The sequence below is a fragment of the Podarcis muralis genome, chromosome 11 (genome assembly GCF_964188315.1).
Source record: "Podarcis muralis chromosome 11, rPodMur119.hap1.1, whole genome shotgun sequence".
NCBI lineage: Eukaryota > Metazoa > Chordata > Lepidosauria > Squamata > Lacertidae > Podarcis > Podarcis muralis.
The window spans coordinates 30,801,649-30,827,028 of record NC_135665.1 but is presented as its reverse complement, the minus strand read 5'-3'; the positions used below and the strand labels follow the sequence as shown (position 1 = coordinate 30,827,028).

At 36.9% G+C, this 25,380-nt stretch overlaps 1 protein-coding gene across 9 annotated transcripts in view; it reads right to left on the bottom strand.

The window, feature by feature from the left end:
- Positions 1 to 25,380, bottom strand: part of ARB2A (ARB2 cotranscriptional regulator A) — a 221,968-nt gene that overhangs the window by 88,602 nt on the left and 107,986 nt on the right. For all 9 annotated transcript variants that reach the window (XM_028748346.2, XM_028748350.2, XM_028748354.2 and 6 more), the window contains 2 exons: positions 6,692 to 6,808; positions 1,685 to 1,769 (listed from right to left, as the gene is read on the bottom strand). In XM_028748346.2, coding sequence (XP_028604179.2) covers positions 1,685 to 1,769; positions 6,692 to 6,808 — 202 coding nt within the window. The remainder of the gene's footprint in view (positions 1 to 1,684; positions 1,770 to 6,691; positions 6,809 to 25,380) is intronic.

The following is a 25,380-nucleotide window of genomic DNA, read 5'->3' as shown; positions in this document are numbered from 1 at the left end:
GGCAGTTGAGGTAACCAAGGAAGTAGCTCTGTGTCAGATGACAAATGGGTGGTCCCCCCTCCCACAATTTGCTGGTCGTTAGAAATACAAAGGCCAGAGTTGTGAGTTGAGTTATGTGGGCTAGAAGATGGAATCTGCAGGCTAGGCAGCTGGGAGTGACAGAGCCATGCCTGATTTCTGTTGGAATCCAAGACTGTGGCTGTGGGAGATGAAAGACTCTCTTGGGGTGTTGATGCTGTGAGCTCCTCCGTTATACGTTGAGGTTGTATATATATGTAAATAAATTGTGTATCCTAAAGACACCATAGTCTCCACTGTCCCTTATTCTGAAGGAATGGTGCCTGGAACTCCTGGAATCTTGCACTGCTCAGAGACTGGGGTGGCATGCAACAATATTTATAAAAATGCAATTCTTAGGTGTCCACAGTATTTTTGGAAGATCAAAAAAAAAGGAAAAAAAGGGAGGAGACCAGAACAGTTTGGCCATGCTCCCATTGGCTTCATGCCCACTGACCATGCCATCGCAACCTCCTACCTACCCCACCAGGTCTAGTGGCTGCCATAGGCTGCTGTGTCCACAACGATTAACTAAAGGTGTGTTACAAGCACATCGTTTTTTCTTTGTATGTTTGTAAAGTACAAGTCTGAAGAAATAAAGGCAAATCACTTGCATCTCTTTCCCTATTAATATGATCAAATTAGTTGATAGCAGTAGCTAACATTAAGTGACAAAAGGATTCAGATTCCACTTCCATAGAAAAGGCCAGACCTTCCGTATAGCAACGCCCCTTTATGAGGCCTAACATTCAGTCACAGTATAAGAAAGTATCCAAAAGGGGAGCTGCAGAAATTCCAACTAGAATTCCTCGCACCCCCAATAGTAATAATGATTTCTTGCAGCTCAAGAGACATAGAACTAATTCACACTTGCAGTTTACCAGTCCAGCAATCCACCTTCAGATGAAGTGTGAACTCAGCTGCTTGGGAGTAATTGTATTCTAATCCTTAGCAATTTGCACTTCATTAATGAAGTGAGAGTTAACCCTTGCTACCACCTTGCTGAATTGTATGCAGATCCTGCTCCACTTCTGGTTCCTCCTGGAATTTAGAGGTGGGGTTAAAAGGAACATTTTATTTTATGGTGTTCTATGTTTTCAAGAAAGAAGCACGGTATGTCTAGGAATGTTACAGAGACGTTCGGGTGACCATCAAATACTGCAGCATCCCACAGCAATGGGTGAGAAAAGACAAGTACAGGCAGGATACAATGGAAAGGTTTAATGCCCTGGGATGAGAAAAATACTTCCTGACAATATATTAAATATGCTTTTATCTCTGAAAGGAATTGCAGACAGGTAATCCTCAGTTAGTATGCCTTCAACCAATCAACAAAAGTGTTAGGATCTCACTGTTCTGTTCCCACATTAAAATCTTGAAGGCTAATGGTGTGGGAATTAGATAAGGTAAAAACACGGAGTGGGGAACTTTCTTGTAAGTAAATAAGTAAACTTCCACTTGCACTCTGAAAACTGACTTCAGTAGCAGATATGGTGCTGTAATTGGATCATCATTTATATTGTACTGTTTCAGTATATATGTCCTATAGAAAGCAAAACAAGCATCTACAGTAAAAATGTAAAAATACAAACTTTTAAGTTTCACTTCTGGTTCAGAGTGTGCATACCTGCAGAGACACGTGGACAGTCAGGTAACATGGACTCTACTGATGTATCTAGAGGATCTGAACTTGACACCCAATTACAGCAGTTCTGAAATTGAAGGGAGACAAATTTGAATAAGAGCATTTATTCAGAACTTTATGTATCCATAACTGCCAGATTTTAAGAATAGGGATTGCAATGCCAGAGTAAGGTGACAACTGCAGTTTGTGAGCTGAAGCTCAACAAGAAGTAGCTATCATCCTGGGGTAGAAACAAGCACAACAATAGGGAGGGTGGGAGGGAGATGCAAAAAAAGGCAATGCAGTGAGCCAGGTATGAGACACGCTCATTTTTGATCCCTGTGGGAGTGGACATGAGTGGAGTTCTCTGTGGACCCAGTCAGACCCACCTCCCAAAGTGAGACTGCCTGCCATTGGTCCAATCTGGCAGGTAGGCTAACTCAATCTATCCAACCAACCAGAGGGAGAGACCAGGGACTCTTCCCTCTGGCAGGAAACCTCCCGATGCTGCAGCTGCTATGGCAGAGGACAGGCTCTGCCCCGCAAAGCTGCCAACAGCTTAATTAATTGATTATTAATTAACGATCATTTATCTCTTGTTTGCATATATAATAGTCAGAGAGTGGCTGTAAAGCTGCATGTAAGGAAATGTATTAAACTTTGTTCACATATTAGTATAGTACTGATAGGTTAAATGTAAAAGTTTCTCTTTATGGAAATACAGTACATTTATGTTTACATTTTGTTTTCTAATCCACATCTTTGGCTAAACAGTATCCATTATATTCTGCTTTATTATTATTATTATTATTATTATTATTATTATTATTATTAAATTTTTATCCCACCCTATACCAGTAGATCTCAGGGCGGTTCACAGGAACACAGAATTCATAATCAGAATCAAAATAAGAGTAACCCAGTTGCTTTACTTTACAACTTAATTGCAAAATTTGCATATTAAACGTATTTATAAAATGGGCAAATTGTTATTTCATTAAATATTTTATTCACAATTTTTTTTCTGTAGAATATCTACAAAAGCTTTTGTTAAAATGTTAAGAATTTTCATTTCACTTTTAAAAAATCAAATAGCTATATTAAAACATGGAAATACTTTTGTAACATACACCCAAACAAATGTGTAAATATTTTTATTGAAGAATTTTATTTAAAAATCCCATTAATCATTGTTTCAAAATGGCCGATTGTTCTTCCTTGCAAACAAGCATGTATTGTATATTTTTAGATGCTTGCTGCCCTAGTTGTGCACCATGGAATCCGTCCTCACTGTGGAAAGATCCTTGACTGGTAGATCAAGTGTCTTATTGTAGTTCCTTAATTCATTCTGTCTGGAAGAAGATGTCAGCTGTGTTGCAGTGAGGAGAGAATTTCAAAGACTCCAATCCCCACCAATAAAGGCAGAGGAATGGCTTTTGAATAGATTTGTCAAGGCAACCCTACTGTTCTGGGACCAGGGAGAGCAGGAAGAACATAAAGGAAGGGTTGCTGTATGAGATTAGAAAGTGAAGTTCACAAAGCATGGCAGATTTTTGTAAGAAACAGTAGATCAGTGAAACCATTGAACTGTGTGAAAAACCCATGAAAACAGTTAAAAATATAACTGGCTAGTGTGTTTGTTATCTTTTCACTAAAATGTTAAGATGGCAATATTTCTATATTTCACAAAGGCTTTAAGATGCACATTTTATAATTTGCATGCCAGTTTTTAATTAACAGCTGATTGTGGAACTGTAGCACAGTAGTAAATTACAAAAGTAGTGGAATTTTTATGAAGTATTATATTCATTTGATATAGGTAAAATTAATATTATTACTGATAGAACGTTACATCAGAGAATTTGAGATAATACAGAAGATTTGAAGACAATTAACTAGTTTTATATACAATGTGCCACTTGCCTGTAAGAACTAAGTATTCTCAAATGCAAAGTAAAGATATGAAAGTGGAAGATTTGTTTTATCAGTCATCACAGTGCCTAATAAATTCAAAAATTATGACTTCTATTGGCACTAAAAATAGGCAGCTCATGATATAGGGTAGATAGATGAAATGAAGAATTGCTATTTTAACTATTAATTATTTCAATGACAGCAATTAGCACTACATACACAAAGCAATTGAGAAAAGATTTTAATTATTATTCATTCTACCACTAGATCTAAGCCCAGTGAAGTAAAAATATACCCAGGTGACAAGATATAGTTTTAGTAACAATCACCTGAATTTCACACAGTGTAAAAATACTACTTATATGAGATTTTTTAACATCCCATCCATATTTTAATTCATTAGCCATTATTCTTATTCTTTAAGATCCACTTTCTGAGAATGAAATAAAAGATAATGAACATGTCATGCTTAAATGTATTCAGAGAACAATTAGTTATCAGATTCAAAATGGGAGACTTAAATTTAATATATATATATTTCCTTATGGCGTATATTTAATGTTCTGAGTTCTCATAAAGCAACTTTGGATTTTCTAACAAAGGCTTTAGAGGTTTGGGTTTTTTTCTTTCTTTTTGTGTGTAAGTATTTCAGGTCTGAGTTGTCAGCCTTTATCCTAGACAATTCTCTGTCCTTGCCATGGTCTGTAAAACTAAATGGTTAAATCAGAAACATTAAGGATACAAATAATATTTTACGAAATAAACTCTAACATTGAATCCTGATTAATAGCACTGGGCCAACTAGCTGACATTGGCTGAAATCCTAAATGGCTTCTCCATTTACATAAGGCGTTGGCATTTTTCATCAATTCCCACTCAATAAGCAGTCCTGCTGCACCATATCTTACACTAGTTTTAAGGTTTCCCACCTCAGTGTGACTTGCCCCTATTTTGTGGAACAGCATCACTGCTGATACGGCAGAGCCCACTGTCTGTACTTTCCAGAAACAATTAGATACATTTTTGCTTCAGCAAGCTTTTCTAGATAGATGAAAATGACCAATAGCTTCACATAGGGGTTAAACAGCATTGTGGAGAAAATAGTGCCTTGCAGCGCCCCATAAAGATAACTGCCATGGGGTCAAGAAGTTCTCTCCCAATGCTATTTTCTGGACTTGGCCTCAACAGTAGGACTGGAAGCGCTATAACACAGTGCCCCAATCCAGGATGATACCAACATCAATGGTATGAAAAGCCACAGAGAGATTAAGAAGGAGCAAGGTTCCTTGTCCTGTTCTTAGCAGAGGTCACCCACCAGGGAGACCAAGGCCAATTTAGCCTCATGGCCAGGGCTAAACCAATTGTAACTGATCTATGTAAACCGTATGATCCAAGAATTCTGGCAGTTGACCTTCCACAACCCTCTCTACCACCTTATCTTGAAAGTGGGCATTTGTAACTGGTTGGTAGTTAGTCTAACCAAACAGATCTAGGGCCAGCTTCTTTAGGAGTGTCCATACCACTGTGACAGGCATTGGTCCCTCATGAAGTGAGCATAAGAAGAGCCTGCTGGAGCAAGCTAATGGCCCATTTAGTCCAGCATCCAGTTCTCATAGTGGTCAATCAGATGCCTGTGGGATACACACAAGTAGGACCTAAGCACAGCACTCTTCCCTTCAGCTGTTTCGACAATGGTATTCAGAAGCACACTGCCTTTGACAGTGAAGGTAGAACATATTCATCGTGGTTCTGTTTGCCTTTTTCATAACAGTCATACACTGGGTTGGCACTGCTCTGGATGCAACTGGTCAAATTTAATAAGCCAAGAAGGATGGGGTAAAGCATAAAGAGGACATGGATTTTGGGGGGGGGTGTCAAGTGACTTTATCCTCAAAATGTAATCAGTTGGTTGAAGGGCTCTGGTGGGAGTCAACAACCCTGCACTATCTGAAAGAGCTCTGCCAACCAGCTACTTAAAGATACAGCAGAGGCTGCAAAATGCACCTTCTTCATCATCCGTACTGCCACATAGTAGGCACATTGATGTGCGTTAACCAGTGTTTGGTCAACCTAAAAGTGAAACTTGCGACCCTTGTACTCCAGTCTTATGAATATGTTAAGTAAAAGCACACACAGTCCTGATCCAACAAGAAATGTATCTACATTTCTACATACAGTGGTACTTCAGGTTACATACGCTTCAGGTTACAGACTCCGCTAACCCAGAAATAGTACCTCGGGTTAAGAACTTTGCTTCAGGATGAGAACAGAAATCGCGTGGCGACTGTGCGACAGGCCCCATTAGCTAAAGTGGTGCTTAAGGTTAAGAACAGTTTCAGGTTAAGAACAGACCTCCGGAACAAATTAAGTACATAACCAGAGGTACCACTGTATTTATTTTACAAGGTTGGCATCTCACTGTTCAAGGATTCACAAAGGAAAGAGCCACAAAAAATACTCTTCAGTTACAAAGAACTTAAGTGGCAGAATCAGAGAAAAGGGAACTAATGAGCTTTGAAGTCATCCTGAAGTCATTTCCTCCCTTTTTATGACTTGGATCCTGACTTGCCCTTCCACAAGTGGTATTTCATCCAGTGGGGACTTCTCGTGGAGAAAAAAGGGGGAGAAGATTTTCCCACTTTGCTCTGTATCTGATGCCCCCTTATTCTTCTGTAGTATTCCTCAATCCTCCAGAGCAGGCTTCCTCAAACTCGGCTCTCCAGATGTTTTTGGCCTACAACTCCCATGATCCCTAGCTAGCAGGACCAGTGGTCAGGGATGATGAGAATTGTAGTCTCAAAACATCTGTAGGGCCGAGTTTGAGGAAGCCTGCTCCAGTACGTATTTATTTTGGAGAAGGGGCACATGGTTTAGCAGGGCCTAGGGGATCCATCAAAAATCACCTTCCCCTTCTTCTGCAAGCAGGAAACAATAGAGTTCTGCTCATAGGATTTGAGGATCCAAATATAGTTACATGCCTATTACATAAATGAAAGGAAATCAGACTATGTTCAGACCACAGGGTAAATTTCAATGAGCCTAATAAAACTGGAAAAGATTAGGTTTGCCAGCACACACAACAGAATCGAGCCTCACCTCTCGCATCCACTCTCGAATAGTTTTGCCAGCTTCTTGGTGCCACACGTTGTGAACTGAGTCCGTCAATGCCACAGCAGTAACTTTATTCTTTACTTCTGCCTCTCGTTGAATCATCTGTAGAAAACACAAATCCAAAAAGTCTTAAAGTGCAAATGTGTCTAATTTTAAGCTCGCCAAACTACTCAAGTCTTTTTGCTTTTCACAGGAATCAGTTCTAGAATTTAAAGAAGGGAAATGCAACAGCTTTGAGGGTTTCTACAATCAAGCAGTATATAAATGAAATAAAATAAATTTATGACATAAAAATGATAAACCACAGTAAAGGAAAGCCAAGATTCACAAAGGGACTTCAAACTATTGTTTATGATCTTGTTTTGCTGGTACCCAGGGTTAAGTTCACTCACAGAAACAAGCTACAGTTACATTTCTTTAAACAAGCCATAGTTTAACATTATGTGCTAACTGGTCCTATTCTTAAACCGTGATTTATGAATAATCACAAAAAGAATTTTTCAAATAATAATAGCGTACAACAGAGAACACAGTATTAGAAAACAAAATAAAAAATAAGAGAAGAAACATTTGTTGAAATAATGTACGATAAAAAAGAGTATATATAACCTATGTATTGGGTAAAATGGTACTAAACATTTTCGTTTTGCTCTTTTTCATTGGGTACAACTTAATGTTCATTGAATTTGCTGTTATGGCTAACTCAGCATTTTAAAATTACTATATTTTATTGAGTTCGACTATACTTTAAACCCTTAGCTAAAGAAGACACAAATACCATCACTATAATGTAATGTGAACATAGGTATTTTCATGTCATATCAGAGCAGTGGCCCATTTATCTAAACCAGAATCTTTGTGATTATATACAAAGGGTGAGTTTACACAATCAATGTACCTGGCTATATATTTGTGATGATTAGCTGAGTTTAGAAGCAAACATCTGTTGGATTTATTTTTAAACACACATCTTCTCTGGATGGGAACACATGGGTCATGTACTAACAATGTGTAATGCTTTTCCTGGATTACTAGTTACTGGTACAGTCAGCACTAAGTGATTCTAGTCGCCCTTGCTTAAAAGATGACCAAATTCATGGTTCTTTTCGTCATTAATTTGAGGACTCTCTTGTTGGATCAGATGAAAGGTTCATCTAGTTCAAGGTTTTTCCCCCAACACTGGGCAGCCTGATGACATTGGGAAGCTCCTTTTGCATATAACACTTCAGCTCAATTTGAAAGGATTTAGTATTTACAAGCCTTCCTCAGAGAACTCTTTAAGAACTGTTTTCTGAGAATATTTTCCTGGCTCATAAATTGGCAGTCTCTTGTGCATCTACTCTTTTAAATTGTTGAAAAGCACCAATTTTTCAGTAAGTTTTCCATTGCCCTTCAAATCTTAACCACAGATCAGATATGCAGCTGTGCAAAAACAGAAAAAAATAACACCAGTAGTTGATTTTTAAGGCTCCAGAAAACTATGTAGTTATTTGAGCATAGCTCTCAGGAGTGTTTGAATAGATAAACCCCTGAGCCTTGGAAACAAAGGACATGTGAAATCCCCAAATTTGTAAACCAAGTCCTAGCGAGCTCCCCTAAAGCTGAGTTTTACAGCTTTGCCAGATTTCCTTTACACATTCTCGTGTAAGCCTTTCTCCTAGAAAATATGACTGGTTAGACCTCTACTGTAGCCCTTATACCATCTCTAACAAGCTGCAGGACTCAAGGAGAGCCAAGTTAGAGTGGTACCTGCCACTGTGTATGCATGGCATAAAATAAATATTGTCTACCTCTCATACGTAAAGTGTTGTAAGTCTGAAATTTGGACAGTTTGTACCGTTCCCCATCACAAGAAATCTTCTAGACCAAACCGGAGTGATAGGACATCTAATATCTATTGATGACAGTGTTTTTCAAACTTGGGTCTCCAAGTTTGATGTTAGACTACAACTCCCATCATTCCCGACCACTGGTCCTGCTAGCTAGGGATGATGGGGATTGTAGTCCAACAACAGCTGGAGACCCAAGTTTGAGAAACACTGTTTTATGATGATTCTGAATAAAGGTTTTAACAAAGTATTCAACATGCCTTAATTATAGAGCTGAATCTCCCTACTGATAAATACATCAACCCAACCAAAGTGTGTGTGTGTGTGTGTGTGTGTGTGTGAGAGAGAGAGAGAGAGATTTCTGTTAAAAAATGTTTGTGATGGCTGAAGGCTTAAAAGGAACTCAATGAGAACACACTTTTCACTAGGACAGCAGTTAGGAAGAAGTACACTCTTAAAAAAAACAACCTTCCCTGTATTTGACTGACATCCTGGAAAATAAGAGAGAGGAGTCTTCAATATAGAAATAACCAAGGAAAGAATGCCAGAAGATTGTGTCTTAAAATATTTGCTTGTAATGTAGAAAATACCCAAATGAGATCTATTTACAAAAGATATAGCTGAAACTAAACTAAGGTGATATAAATCACTTTAGATGCAGGATACCTGTGACGCAACCTAATTCCATATCTTTAACTAAAATATCATTTGCAAAGACATTGTTTCTTTATGATTCATAGATGAGAGCCTCAATGCAACTAAAGTTAGTTGTAACTAATTCCAGTTGAAATCAATGCAACTGTAGTCAGAACTAACTTTAACTAGGTTGGGGCCCTTTAAGATTGGCAATAATAAGATTTAATACTCAAACTCAGCTAAAGTTCATTGTAACTAAGTTCCAATGATCTGCCAAACACTGGAAATATGGAATAAGACCACAAGGTGTCAGCAATTCCCATGTTCACCAGTACTACCATTGGACACAAGCATACAATACTTGAAGGCCTTTAAGAAGGATAGAGAAGTTCTGATGACTTGGTTGATGTAATGAGTGACCAATGAGTATATACATGCCTTGGGCTTCTGCAAAACACTGTGTAATGTCCAAAGTGGAATTGCTTAGCAGAGACACAACACTTCAAGACAGCTGTAGGGCTTCAGCATTCTCATTATTTTACAAATTTCAAATCAAAGCTATTTGTCAAAAGCAGTCCTTACTTATCCAGAATGAGATAACATGTAAAATCACGAAGCAGCAGCATTTCATTCCTCATTTTTATTTTTAAATCCCAGAAGTAAATAGCTTTAAAAAATGAGTAGCATGAATCTAGTCCTACTTCTGCCTAGATCAGCTTTATGCAATGGACAGCCAAATATCTCTTGGAATATCACAGAAGACTGAAACAATAGCTTTTCCTATTACCTGGCCCTTGTCCTCTGAGGCATGTTGCCTATGAACATAGAAATTGTATTTAGCTTGCATGGATAATAATGATTGCTAGATTTACACTACACAAACTTTTCTATTTTTTTAGGACACTGAGTCACTGCTTGTTTGAGTAGACAGCTTGAGCAACCCGTACCTCTTACTCTCCTCTCTGCAACCCATTTACTTCCTCCCAAACCTCTCTAAAGGTAAAGGTAATGGGACCCCTGACCATTAGGTCCAGTCGTGGGGTTGTGGCGCTCATCTCGCTTTGTTGGCCGAGGGAGCCGGCGTACAGCTTCCGGGTCATGTGGCCAGAATGACTAAGCCGCTTCTGGCGAACCAGAGCAGCGCACGGAAATGCCGTTTACCTTCCCACCGGAGTGGTACCTATTTATCTACTTGTACTTGACGTGCTTTTGAACTGCTAGGTTGGCAGGAGCAGGGACCGAGCAACAGGAGCTCACCCCGTCATGGGGATTCAAACTACCGACCTTCTGATCGGCAATTCCTAGGCTCTGTGATTTAACCCACAGTGCCACCCGTGTCCCTTCTCCCCAAACCTCCCTAGAACCACCCCAAATGGTATGGATGAAGCTTGTTTGAGCAAAGCACAGGCAGTGCAAAATGCCTTGGCCTGACTTGGGTTATTCCTTCAGCCAAATGCAGCCTGTATCTCCCCTAGCCCTGCAGCCCTCAGGAGAGGATTTTGGGGGAGAAAGGGGAGAGGAGGGGAAGCAAAAGAATGGTTGCACAAGTCACCTTCAATTTGTATAGCCATTGTATACAACTCATTTAAACTAATTGTGTATAACTAGTTTATTTTGTCTTGTAAAAAAAGTTCTTATAACTTAACTGGATCAATGTGAATGTTAATAATACTAGCAGGCGTTGGGGAGGTTCTATCTAGTCTTCCCATACTCTATACTATTCCTGATTTTGAAAATCTTGATCATGTTTGTGTAACTGTCTTTTGCACTAAATTAAAAACTAAACTTAAATAAAAAACAAATTACCCTTGTAATAATGTGCACCAATGCATTTATCATTGTAGTTGCCTTTTCCTATATCCTTTTCAGCTCTAGAACTTTTTCAGGTGGCTGGGGAAAACCAACAATATATGCAGTATTATAAATGTAGCTGGATAAAAAAACTATATAATGGCATTATTTTCAGCACTTTTCATAATAATCTCCTATCCCTAAACCTCCATATTCCACCCCCACCCCCCGTTTATTAGATTGCTGCGTGTGTGTTTGGTGGTGGTGGGAGAGATAACCAAAACATCTGGGATAATTAAGTCTACACTATATTAATTTGAAAAGTACATAGTTTTCCTCTGACCTGATTGACTGCTGCTGGCCTACCTGGGCAACCTATGGAGATTCTAGTGACTAGAAAATCTGACAGAATAAAGGGCACTAAAGAGAAGGGGGAAATAGCAGTTCTTTAGGACCAAGATGTTTTCTAATTCCTCATGTTGAAACAAATCACTCTTCAGTTGCAAGTCTGAATTCATTTGCTGGCTAAAATATTTTGCTTCCTAGCTTCTTTCTAGAAAGCAGATTGAATTTTGGCCTTGCACGGGGTGCTGCTGAAATCTGAAAGACCAAAGTCTGCCCCTGACTTAAGATCTATCTAGTCTACAGTGAAAGGGACGTGGGTGGCGACGGGGTGAGCTCCCGTTGTTCGGTCCCTGCTCCTGCCCACCTAGCAGTTTGAAAGCACGTCAAAGTGCAAGTAGATAAATAGGCACCACTTTGGTGGGAAGGTAAACAGCGTTTCCATGCGCTACTCTGGTTCGCCAGAAGCAGCTTAGTCATGCTGGCCACATGACCCGGAAGCTGTCTGCGGACAAACACTGGCTCCCTCGGCCTATAGAGTGAGATGAGCATGCAACCGCAGAGTCGTCCGCGACCGGACCTAACAGTCAGGGGTACCTTAATCTTTAGTCTACAGTAATTACAGTTGCTAAATGTTTTCTGGACAAGGGAAAGTTTGAACAATAAAAAAGTGGCTTACTTCATCTAAGGAGATCTAGGGACAACCCTTTTTAAGAGCAATAAAATATCTAGTTCTGTATATACGTATGCCTGTAACTAACACACAAATCATACCCCCCAATATTTTTCCAATGAAAATAGGGACGTCCCATTCCATGATGATAATTTTATTATTTATACCCCACATATCTGACTGGGTTGCCCCAGCACTCTGGGCAGCTTCCAACATACATAAAAACATAATAAAACATTACACATTTTTAAAAAACCCTTTCCTACACTGGATTGCCCTCAGATGGCTTGGGGGTTGGATAACTCCATACCCTCCAACATTTCTCCAATGAAAATAGGGAAAAGGGGACATTCCAGGATCAAATCAGAAACTGGGATGGTTTCTCTAAATCTGGGACATCTCTAGAAAATAGGGACACTTGGACGGTCTGAAAGATACGTCCCTTGATCACAGATTGATTGACCTTTGCTTCTTCCTTAGTTCATTTTAAGAAATTATATGTACACGTAACAACTTAAAAGAGGTTGTCTGCAGATCCTTTGTCCGGTTTGTGTATTTGGCCCAGCCACCAACTTGGTTATCAGCTAATATTTCCTTCCAATCAAATCCATTCCTGAATATCCACATGCTGCTGAGAAAGATAGTTTCCAACTTGTTCCGCATCTGTCTCTGAAGGAAACACTTCTCATTTCCTCCAATGCTGACCTATTAACTCTTACAACCAATCATTCTTTTGCTCATTCTGTTGCTTTAAACACTCCCCTTATCCAGCTTCTAACCTCTTGCTGCCTTGTACAAAAGTAAAAGGAACAAACTATTGGTTTGACCAGGAAGATTTTACTTGCAGAAGTTTCAGAGACTAATAGCAAATTTGGTGTTATGTGGTAGAGGACTGGACAGTATCAGGCATGTATAATCTATTGCTCAATAATTGTTCAAACCTTTAAGTATACTCATTTTAACTTTACTTATAACATGTATATGCTGAAGCATTTATGAATAACAGAAAACATATTAAAGACAACAAAATAATTGCAATGTGGAAAGAAGATGATAAAATTACATCTTGGGTCAATTTAAGAATCACTTTAGTTATCTAATTTTAAAGCCGGACTCTTAGAAACTGACAAACAAGTACTGCAGAAAGTCTCTTTAACCTTAAAAAGCCAGATACAGGGTAAATACTGACAGCAAATTCATTCTCATAGTCTCATCAATGTTCTCTATCCACTTTCTGAAGGAAATATTTCTATACATGAGGAGGTCATTTCATCTCATTTGCAGAAATTTTCTCAACTGAAAATGTCAACATGTGTGCTAATTCTGGCTCCACTAGTCACTGGACAGAGACAACTGATGTATTTAACAAAGGCCACTGAAAAGCCATCAGCTGGGAGCAGTTCTTCGTCACTACTAAACAGGGGGCAGAGCTGAATCAGTGACCTAGAAGTGAAAGACTTTGTAATCTGATTACCAATCTTTTGAGCTATGCAGTCCATCCCCCTTTCATTTTTACTGATAAGAGAGAATCTTATTACCTAAGCAACTTTTGTAGCCTTTTAGCAATGCAAAAGCTTTCGTTTAGTGCTCCAAAAGGAAACTCTCATGGGCACGCTTATTAGCCCATCTCAAGCATTGTCTCTGTACTACTTTCCCTTATTAATTTCAAAATAAATTTATTGGTATAAAAGTCTATTGCAATGGCGTTTCTGATAATGATATATGGTAAAGCTCTTGCTGGTTATTAGAGATGCTGATGAGCTATTTTCACACAGAAATGGAGGCAGCAGAGCACTTACTGGCAAACGATAAAACTAAGTGGCAATGGACAAATAATTTGGTAATTTTCCTAGATTAGGAGCAGAGTTTTGTTTAAGTAGTTACAGGAAAAGCCCCCCCCCCCAATTCCAAAGCACGGTTGTTTGATGGTTATAATGCTTTAATATTACTTTATTGCAGTACTTTGGGTTTGCAAATGTGACAACATGCATTTTAAAAGGTGTTGAAAATGATCTCATGTGACAAGAGGATGCTGCTGTTTCTTCTTTTTGCCTTGGCCTTCCTTTCAAAGGCCTCAGGAAGAAATCTCGAAGACCTTTCCTGTCAGTTTCCCACTTCTCTACAGACATTTTGGCCTGTACATGAACACTGCTTCCCTTTGGCTTGAGGTAATAAACGATTAGCTACAGCAAACTGTAATATTTCAAGTTATTCTTTGCTAGAACGCACCCAGTCAGCGTTTCAGATGTAATACATCAGGATTTGGAATTAACTTTATTTATAGGCAAATAAAACATCCTCCTCGGAATGAGGTATCTATTATAAGAGGCCATTAGTTTGGAGTTCATCAGTACCAACAAAGTAGCATTTTGAACTATACAACATTTAATAGAAATAACTCTGTAGTAGTGATTAATCAGTGTTTCCTTATGAAGTCCTAAGAGGAAAGTAGATGGTACCTATTCTTGTTAAATGGTAGATACCTATAGCAAATGTTCCAAGTATATCATGTACAAATCAAAATTAGCTAAGAACTTTGCTATAGGCAAAATAGTATATACAAAAGTAATAATACAACCCCATATTAAAATCAAAATGAAGTTTGTCTTCCTCACAGCAATCAATTAGTTTCACTGAGATTTTTCCATGAATGATACATTTTAACTGTTGCATGAAAGTATTTATGTATATGAATAGTCAATATACTGCATGCAATCTATTTCTATGGATTTCTCATACTGCTAGTTTAAAAACTTTGACTATTCACTAGTCCATTCAATGAATTTTTCAGTTTTTAGGATCACTTCTTTTTTGTAAACATGTGTCAGAATCCCACAGCACTTACATAGGCAAATATCAAACTCAACACAAAATTAATCACTAGGTAGCAGTGAGAAAAATGATATACTGAAGAACTTCATAATGTACCTTTATCCAAACATTCTCCTCCCTGAATAAAAGGCTCATCACCATTGACCATTTTTATTATCTCACTTGTTGGTATACTTAACTAAATAATTTTGGGGGAGGATTAAACCTTAATCAATGTTTTGTTCCCTCCAGAGTCTGCAAGAGTATTAAGGAATGACATGTTGTTTCTTTTTCTGCCTACTGGAGAACTTGGAGCTCTGCCAGACGGTAAGTAAAGAATCAGCCAAAGTTGGCTGTAGCCTGTGGGCTATATTTGTACAACGTTCTTCAAACTTTTGGATAATATCTTAGTGAAATTTATAGGCCACAGAAAAGAACAGTATGAAGACTAAATAATCATTAATGTTACATTAAATCACTAGGAACACTAACTATGGCATTCACTTATGTTCTGTCAGTATTGAACTCTGGCCTTTATGACTTAGAACTATTAATGCTACAGAATCACAGAAACATGTTTTTCTACTTCCTTTTTCAGTTTTCTAGCTCATATATACACTGGTAAAATAGTTTGTGAATGGAAGAAATGAGAAATTTCAGCAATTAAGTTCTAATTATACAACAGAGCAATTTTTGATGTATTATTCGGTAATTGAATATATGCTTTTAAACTTCTAAGGCTTGTTCTGTGCATATCTTTCTCTTGACCTTTGTTCAATGGAATTACAGTAACTCTTCAGTGATTCCTTCTCACTTGTTTTCTAAAGCTGTTCAATCACACTTGCTAGCAAGAAGCACAGCTGGCAAGGGATCTAAACCTCATCACAGGGCAAAGTTAGCCTTCTGGCTTTGCCAAGAATGACATTTCAAATGAAAAAAATGCTATTTATTGTGTGGGGCATTTGATTCTGTATTTGTTTTAAGTGCAAATAGCTCCATCCTTTGTACTAACGCTGCATTTAGACACTACACTAGATTAGACAGTGCACTAGAAACAAAAACAGCAATGAATTAAACTGTCTGGATTTTTTTTTAATAAGAATACCATTGTTAATTAAAGTAAGATTACAGAAATCAGCTGAGTTTTTCCTCACAGTCCCAAAAGAAATCTACAATGGAGGATAAGCAGTGCCCCCTAGTGTTATTTACAACAGACAGAAATCAGAATAAAGGTAAGCTCCATTCACTGGGATCTCTAACGAAAAATATAATGCAAAAAATGTTTATATGCAAAAGACTTATTTCAAATATATATCCAAACATATAAGTTTAACACAAAAATTATAATAAGTTACATCTAATAACTGATACACATATGCGGTATACTCATACAAAGTATGCACACGCACACACTCTCACTCAAGAGTCTGACATGGCCAAGATGTCTTTAATGTTCCAGGCAGCTCAGAAAAAAAACATTTCCACACAGAATAGCAGGCCATGCATGAAAGCGGGTGTCAGAAAGCCCAGCAGAATCACTCACTGTGAAGATGTCTAATAGGGATTGCTGAATACACAATACAGGCAGCATGGCCTGAATGACTAAATTGGAATAGCCAGAACATAGTAAGAAGATTTTGAATCAACCAGATATTATAATTAAACCTGTAATGAATGTTCTGACTTTTCTCCTTTTCTTTTGTTAATTGGGGGTTAACCCTATTTAGACATTGTTGGGGTCTGATGTCAACAATTTTATAATTTAATTTTGATGCCTTCCAGCAAATTATCTCAGTAACAATGACCGGGTACATAAGTAATATGTTATAGCCCTCTCCTAAAAATATACCCCAAGTGGCCAGGTTTCACTAGATGTGAACAAGCCTTTAATAGGAAATAAGAATGTAAGCTTGTCTTAAGGTTTAAAAAAATATTTTCCCCCAAGTACACTGAAAAGAGTAAACAAGTTATTCTATAAATATGGAACACCACCCAAATTCATTAGCAAGGGAATGCAATTAATGCAAACAACCCCCCATAAAAACATAAAGTGTGTGGGGGGGGCTTTTTTAGAAGAGACAACTTTCAGATAGTGCAAGACAGTCATGTATGTCAAATTATTTTTTCAAATGGACCACAAATTAATAGAAAGCCTGACAAACTAGTGTTTTTCCATTAAAACTGCAAAACTCTTTTGAAATGAATTCAGATCACATGTTTGCGGGAATTCCATTTAAAGCATTAGTAGACATTCACTCTTATCCTTGCATTTTAAAAAGGAAATAATTAGCCCTTTATGAAAAGATTACAATGTGCATTTTAAATTAATGTTTAAAATGGAATACACACAAAAAGCATTAGTTTAGTAGATAAAATGCTAGCCATTAATGCTTAAAGTGACAGTACCTACGTATTTACACACTTCATAGTAACTATTAAGTAAAACTGTGGATGAAACTTTAATTGACTTATATTCAGTACATCATTACTAAATGAAAAGCAAGAATTTCTATTGTATGCTTGGATAAGAAAGTCACTGTGTGCCTCTTCTCACATGACATTTTAAAGGTATTTCCAAAAATGTAAGGCATAAATGCAACAAACAGGTGCTTGCAACTGTGTTTTTTTACATTGGCAGATTCCTCAGGGAGCTGGAGAGGTCTCAGCTCCTCAGCAAGTGTACATTTGGTGGCAAACATGAATTTGCAGTTATATACTGTGTGAAACTGAAACTTTAAAACTATAAATATAAGTTTAATTAATTAATGTTTTTAATCAGTAACATTTTAGGGGGGAAACAGTGTCACTGATTGAATGTTGCCGCTTCTACTGCATACTGAAGACAGCTAGTATTGACATAATTCCTATGCGAAGCCTTTAAGATACATTGTAATGTCTGTCACAGTTTATACCCTTTTCATATCTTTATCCTAAGTCTTCTAATTAGATTAGCTTGATGCATGCTTATTAGCATGATGTGAAGATGAGGGAATGTTTGTGTTAGGGCCAGGAGAACTGCATGTCTTCTGCATCCCAAATCATATTCTCAAGACTGACTCTTATTACCAGGAAGGATGTTGCTATGATCAGGACCCCGTCTTGAATAACTGTTCTGAAAAGGGATGCTACTTACAGAAAGTACAAAGCTGTAATATTTTTACAGGGGCATTAAAGCCTATATAGCACATTCTCTTCACCATCAGAAGGATGGTGGAGACTGCTTCTGCAGCTGGCTGTTCTTATGATACTGAATGAAGTCTAGAATAATATGCATATGGTGCTTGCCTTGATTTTACAAACTGTTTTATGGTATATGTATCATACTGCTTTGAGAACTTCAGCTGCACAAACTGTAGTGTTAAAGAAGTATCAAAGTATCAGATGTGTTGCAGTGAAACAGCTTAGACTAATCAAGAGAATGAGAGGTTTACTATTTTCCTTAGCATATCAATATACAATTGTAATATATGTGTGTTTGTTATCTATATCTATCTATCTACCTACACACACACACACACACACACACACACACACACACACAAATTATCCTTGATTTCCATATTAGAAAATTAATAAAGTCCCAAATCATACACGTTAAATGCCAGCCAATATAGTATCATATTGGGACAGTTATATCCCAAATGGAAGCTGTCCCTCTGAGGCTAATCAAGCTTATCTGTTATTTTACACAAATAACTATGCTTTGCTTTGCTTTGCAGGGAGATGAGAAACTCACTCACATTATACCGCAAAGAGTGTAAAGCGTCCACTTGCTGCACACAGTCATGAACATAAACTTTCACTGGGGATGCAGCTGGAATGATTGCAAGAAGAGAGTACTATTGTGTAAAGGGTCAGGCAGAAATAGGGAGGGACACCTTCTGCATTAACAGCATCAATAGGCCTTTGATGTTATAACAATTATTGTCCTAAAACTGTTTAAGAATTCAAAGAATTTTCCAAACATACTCTATAATGAGGGTATACAGATATATAGCTAGAAAGCTGGTGGCAGAAGGGAAATGGTGAGAATGTATCTAATAGTTATTTTTGATTTTTTTTGTAAATTACTATTTCTTAAGTACTAGGTGCCTACTCAATCATGAAGTGCTAGAATGTTGCTTAAAATATTTTTAAGAAGCAAATTAAGATTATTTCAGAATAAGCCATCTTAAAAAAAAATCTACGCTTACATTTTAATCTTCCCCACTAACTATATATACATGGTGTGTCTTCAGCTCTACCAGATTCATGCAGTCCTCCTGAACATTCGAGTAATTATCTAGTTGTTTCTCCCTTGTTCAAAATACTGTGGCCATAATTAAACAGGCAGGAACTTGACTTGTAACTGAATGTCTCAACGACACAAAACTGTACTTGCCACGTATGCAGCTCGGGTCTGCATTATTATCATAATAATACAGATATGTTTATTCATTTATTTCCACAAAGAGAAAAGAAATATGGAGTAAAACTTTGCAATCTAAGAGGGTCATGAGATATCAGAGATTTATGCATCTACACTATAGAAACCACAGCCACGTGAAATAGATACATTTACTGTAATAAGCAGTACAACTCTCTCTATTAACTTCGAATCACTGTAAACTAAATATAAAGACAAATAAGAATGGCTTAATGTAACATTCGAGAGCAACTGTGACTATGTATAATCCAGGTTAATCCTATATAAAAATGTAAGCAAATTTAAATATAACATTTCGTCAAGCAATACATCGAAGTATTCAGAGTATGATGCAATGTTTGTTTGTTTTAAATAGACCATTCTCACTTAATTCATTTTATATTAATCAAGAGACAGGATACTGAATATGATTGACAAAGCAACTGCTTTTGGGTACAAAGCAATGAACATCATATTTATCACAATAAGACAATCAAACATGACTGTTTCACTGTAAGGCATGGAGAAAAAATAATCACCTTATAACCTTTTACTCAGCTAATAATATCTCAAATGCAGAAATATTTTTTCTCTATGGCAATATACACAAATATATGTCCTCTATAAAGCAATGAATCAAACTAATCAGATCCACTGAAATCAATGGAAATGGCTAATGCAAATCCATTGATTTCAATAGGTTGACTCTGCCTATAATTTAGTTGTATTCAACCCTAGATCTTTTACATGTTGATATTATACAAAAACTATTAATAATAAAGTATTTCTGGCTCTAAAATCAAGGATGCCTGTCATTACCCTTTATGGAGTGGTATAGACATAACACTGGTAATGTCTTAACTTCATTTTTTTAATATCAGACCCAGGGTTATATATTCCACATATTACCACCTCCTCTATGTGGATTACCTCCTCCACCCTTAACCATAGTTACATATTACATTGGTACTGATATCAACCAATTCTAATGTCAAGCTTCCCACTTAAGTAGAGTTTAGAGCTAGTTAACAAGCCCTGGTTAAGAAGGAACCTAATTATCACGCATCATGGTTAATGCATAACCATGCTTAAAACAGACAAGGAAAGGACCAGGGCAATTGCACTGAAAGAAGAGGGGAATGTGAGTGTGATCTCATGGCCCTCTCCCAGTTGCTTAGCACTGGTGATTGGTTAAGGGGTCACCAACATAATGTTTGCAATGGCCTTGTGAAGTCAGTAAAGTGCAAAGCATTCCTTTGAAACCACAAATAAATATCCATATGGGGTCAACATATCCCTTAAGTGGAAAAATGTGAGTGAAAAAACTCAACACAGTTGATGCCTGACTTCACCTAATTAAATGCTAATTTTGTAGGAATTCCTCAAAATAGACTACACAATCCACCCGCCAGGCCCAGGAGGCAGAGCAATCTTAAATATTTTCTAATGTTAGTTTATTTTAGGTTTTTATAATTTAATAGTTTTGAGCAGACCTTCTGTATTACCATATACTTGTATGGTCTTAATTCTTACAATGATAATTCTTCCAATTCTGATTTTCTGAATCACAGCTGAATTGCTTGACTGCCTGTTTGTTCTGAAAGATACATTTTAACTTTGGAAAGAAAACAGCTTCTAACTTCATGAAATGATTTTTGTATTTAACCAATATAATCAGCCAAAGATAAACATGATAAAAGTTAATATATGGTGTCAAATATCTTTATTACCTGAATATATCATCATCATATGCCTAAACATTAAATAGTCTGTCAATACTTCCAATTAACAATATTTATACTGATAGCTAAAATTACTGATAGTTCCTTTACTACATAATATTGCAAAATATTTCCGTATGCTCAGTTGCTAGTGCAGCAGAATTGTCAGCAGTTTCTACAAATATGAAATGCAGTTGCAGTTTTCACATACAACTCACAGGTCAATGTATTCTCCCGTTTTAATAATGGCTTTTCCTATTACATTCATTATTCATATAGAAAAGGGATAGTACTTTTAAGGCATTATATTGCTTTCTTGAGGAATATGAGCTTTGTGACTTGAGAGGCCATTTTCTAAAGATCCTAATAGCCAAATGACATCTTGGGATATGCTATGCTCATACAGTATTTGCATAATAATGGAGGTATTTTATACATACGGGCTGAATTACACTTATCCAAGTTCTATTTTTAAAAATGGGAATTACAAAAATTCCCTATTAATTCCCTATTTCCCTAAAATAAATTCCTTTTTTTATATAGTGAAGATACAAAATCAGAATACAAATGTGAATAAAATAGGAATGTGAAATACTTAGCATGAAGCAATTCTGTTGATTTCATGAAAGAATGCTTTAATGTTTCCTAATCAAACTAGATTTGAAAAGCGCTTAACTTTGACTGGATCATGCTCTATGTATTTTATGTTGAATTGTCGCAAAATATCATTTTAATGACGGTTCTCCAATTTATTTTTCAATTAAAAATTCTTGTTTTATTTAAAGTATTTATGACAAATTTCAGAGCCACCAGAAATCATTTGCATCCTAGAAAGAACAGAAATTAGAAATTAACAGATCATAACATTCACACCCCACTGGATTCCACACCCAATAGGCATGAAAATGCATTCTTGAACAGGATACAAATGCCCATGAGAGGCACTTGTTTCTTATATATAACTGTGTGCATTAGGATAAAAGGCATCTTTTTGCAATGGGGTCTACTTTGTCAATTAATTGAGACTTGAAGTCACAAAAATGATCTGTGTTACGTGTTGGTTTTTGTACTTGGTCCAGCAGTTCCCAATGCCAAAGATATAAGGCACTTTTAAAACACAACAGTATTCCGTAGCGAAAACTGATATGTGAAAAATCAACTAAGTGATGATGGCTCTCACAAGCAGATTTGTATGGTTCTGACTAAATGACTAAACATCACCAATTAGTATTTTAAGAAATAGGATTCACCTTGTGGGATGCTGGAGCCAATGGGATGGTTCATGTCCTCATCATGTGACGCTAGGCAGGAGGACATGACCCATTCCATTGGCTCCAACATCCCTACTCGCAAATCTACACTTCAGGTAAGACCAATCGTTCTTACTACAGGCCTTCAAAAGTTGACTCACTGGCAACTAATAGACCACTGTGGGAACAGAATGCAAAACTAGAGAGGCCTTTGATCAGATTCAGATTCATGACTATATCAGGTTTATTTCCAAGTAAACACTTTCAAAACAGAATTTCAAATCAGGTTTGTGTCATTCAATCGTGGATTAAGACTTCAGTTTTATGCCACCATTAAGTATAGAAGGAAATTGTTGGAAAATATGGTCTTACCCTGATGAACACATAATCTTACATTCTAATGCCAATTCATGCTGTTGCTTATGCAGTCAAAACAACAACATCCACACATAAGGTGGTATCAGCAGATTTGAGTTCAAAGCTTCAAAGCTTGCTGAAGTAAAAAAAAGAAGAAAAAGAGTGGGGGGAGGTGGGTTCAGGGATGTCCTATTGTGCTCAGTCCCCATGAAATGATTATTGACGGAGGTGGGGGGGGGGAGACCTGAAAACCATGTCAGATAAGGAATGGAAAGGAGTGGCAGGAAATTGAGGATGACAAAAAAGACAGGTAGATACAAAAAGTGTAGAGAGAACTATCTCATTCTCTAGGTAGGTCATTTCTGGGTTCACACTGATAGGCAATTTTCAAATGTTCCTAGGGTCAAAAGAACTGTTTCCGAAAATAGAGAAATCCAAGATTTTAATGTATCTGAATTAGGCACCAGTCTACCTGACCCTCACCACAAACCCAAATGGAGAGAAAAAAATCCCAAACTAAACAGTGGGGATTGAGAATGCTCAGTGGGTACAGAAAGCTGACTGATAGTTTTGGGGAGGGGGACCAGGGGGGAATGAGATGCAATGGCTAGAGCCCTGAACAACAGAATTCACACTGCAATATTCTGTTGCATTTTCCACTTGTAACTGTCAATTTCACTTGTACATGATAGTCAAACATTATCTACATCAATACTGAGATCCCTATCTACCACTGTATTCTACAGCTGTTTGAAAAAGAAAAAGAATAACGTTTCAATGTTTCAAACTGAAGAAATTCAGGGTTAGAAAGGGAAGAGGGAACAGATACCAACAAAAACAGAGTTAATTCATATCTAGGCTTCTAAATCCTTAAGAAAATGTAATTTATTTTTGCTAGGAGCAAAATGCATTATTTTGAACCAAAATAATATGGAAAAAATAGTATACAAGCTGGGAATTGTTTTTCACATAACTTTTCAATATAATGCAGGCTACAGTACACCAAAAAGCAGAAAGATATTCAAATTAGAATAAAGAGACAGGTGTCCTGGAAGAAAAACACCAAACCTGTACTCAAAGGAACATCTGAATAAAATTGAGACATCTGCAGTAAAGTTTTACCTTCTCCCTAGAATGTTTGAGATGAACTCAGTGTAACACTGTCTTCCAAGAAAAGACAAAGTGATCAATGCAAGAACACATCAGGCTCCCTTGGACAGGCCAATCAATGCAAGAAAGAACCTTGCCCAGGGCCTTATGCAAATAGAAGCACGTCCTGCAACCTAGGGAGGGAACATGCGCAATAGATCAATTGGATCTGAAAAACCTTACAGCTATATCAGCCTCAGACAGTAAATATATAATGATGAATCCCTCACGTTCTCAGCTGAACTCTTAAACTAGGTTATTTTCAACAGCTAGTTGAAAATTACAGGAGGTCTGTACAGAGCAATAGAGTAAGATGGCAAACTGAATTACAGTTTTAAAAGAACATAACAATGAACTATCAGTATCATTTTAGCAACATTAAGAAATCAAAATATTTAATTTAGCAAGATTGGTCTGAGAATAAAAACTTTTTAAAGCATCAGGTTTTTAAAAATCCAGTTCTTTCTGCACACTTCTCTGTACCTCTTGAAATGGAATGAATCATTGCCTTTTAATTACATTTGAAAAATTATTATTTTTTTACTTTTTCCTTTAAATGTACTCTCAATATATGCTTCAACTTATTTGCATCCTCATTATAAAGGGGTCTTCAATGGAGCTAATGGTTATATAAAAGAAAGAAGGGAATTATTCTTCCTTCAACATATATCAAACATATTTAATATGACTAATAAAATATTTGTAAAGCTGAATTTACCTTAGATGGCAGACCACTTTCTGCATCAATGCAAATATAATAATACAATTCATTGAAAAGGATAAATAGTAACAAATAATCCTTCTCCTGAATATTTGTACACACTTTTTTTTACAAATAATCATTCATTTTGAAAACAAATTCCTAAAATGTATCATGTTTGTAAACAAGATCAACATATCCTCCAACTTTAATAGAACAGTAATATAAGAATACTATTGGAGTAACAGCTAGGAGTAACAAATAGAAGAGAGATACCCCCAAACAAATAATACAGCATAATCAAGCTCCTTGTTAACTAACAGCTCAGGTGCAAGACCAAAGACAGAACAAGGAAAATAAAAATGTTTGTCATGAAACTGAGTATTAAAATGCTACTATATTTTCAGATCTCTAAACTCTAAATTTTCAAATGGGAAATGCGATGTCAACTTAGGATGTTGACCCAACTCTTCCCTTAAGATCGTTTCATTTTATACTATAGCACCACTAAGCTGTGTCACCTTTAAAACAGTTGGTGCGCTCAAACGCTTTCCATGTTAAATAAAGCATCAGATTTTCCAACTGTATGAAAAAGCAAATAAACAAGTACCTGACTGACCATTTTCATGGAGGTCTAAAGATTTCCAGTACTTCAATTAAAAATGTTCGAGGAGTAAGAAAAAATATTGCAAGGTGGAGACTTGGAAAAGAAATATATGTTATTTCTGTTCCTGTCCAAACCATGTGTAATGCAAGGGAGACGCAGGGAGACTTTCTTATGCCCTTCCTTTCACGACTGCCTTGCAAAGTAGGCCAGTCACATCTCAAAATTATAACATACACCTTATTAATCTCTATAACCCCCAAGCAGAGTGAATTCTGGGAGGTAAAATCAATAACTTCCAAAAGTAACCAGAGAGAGTGATCCCTGCACTTTTGAACTTCTCAGCCATCTATCTATCTATCTATCTATCTATCTATCTATCTATCTATCTATCTATCTATCTATC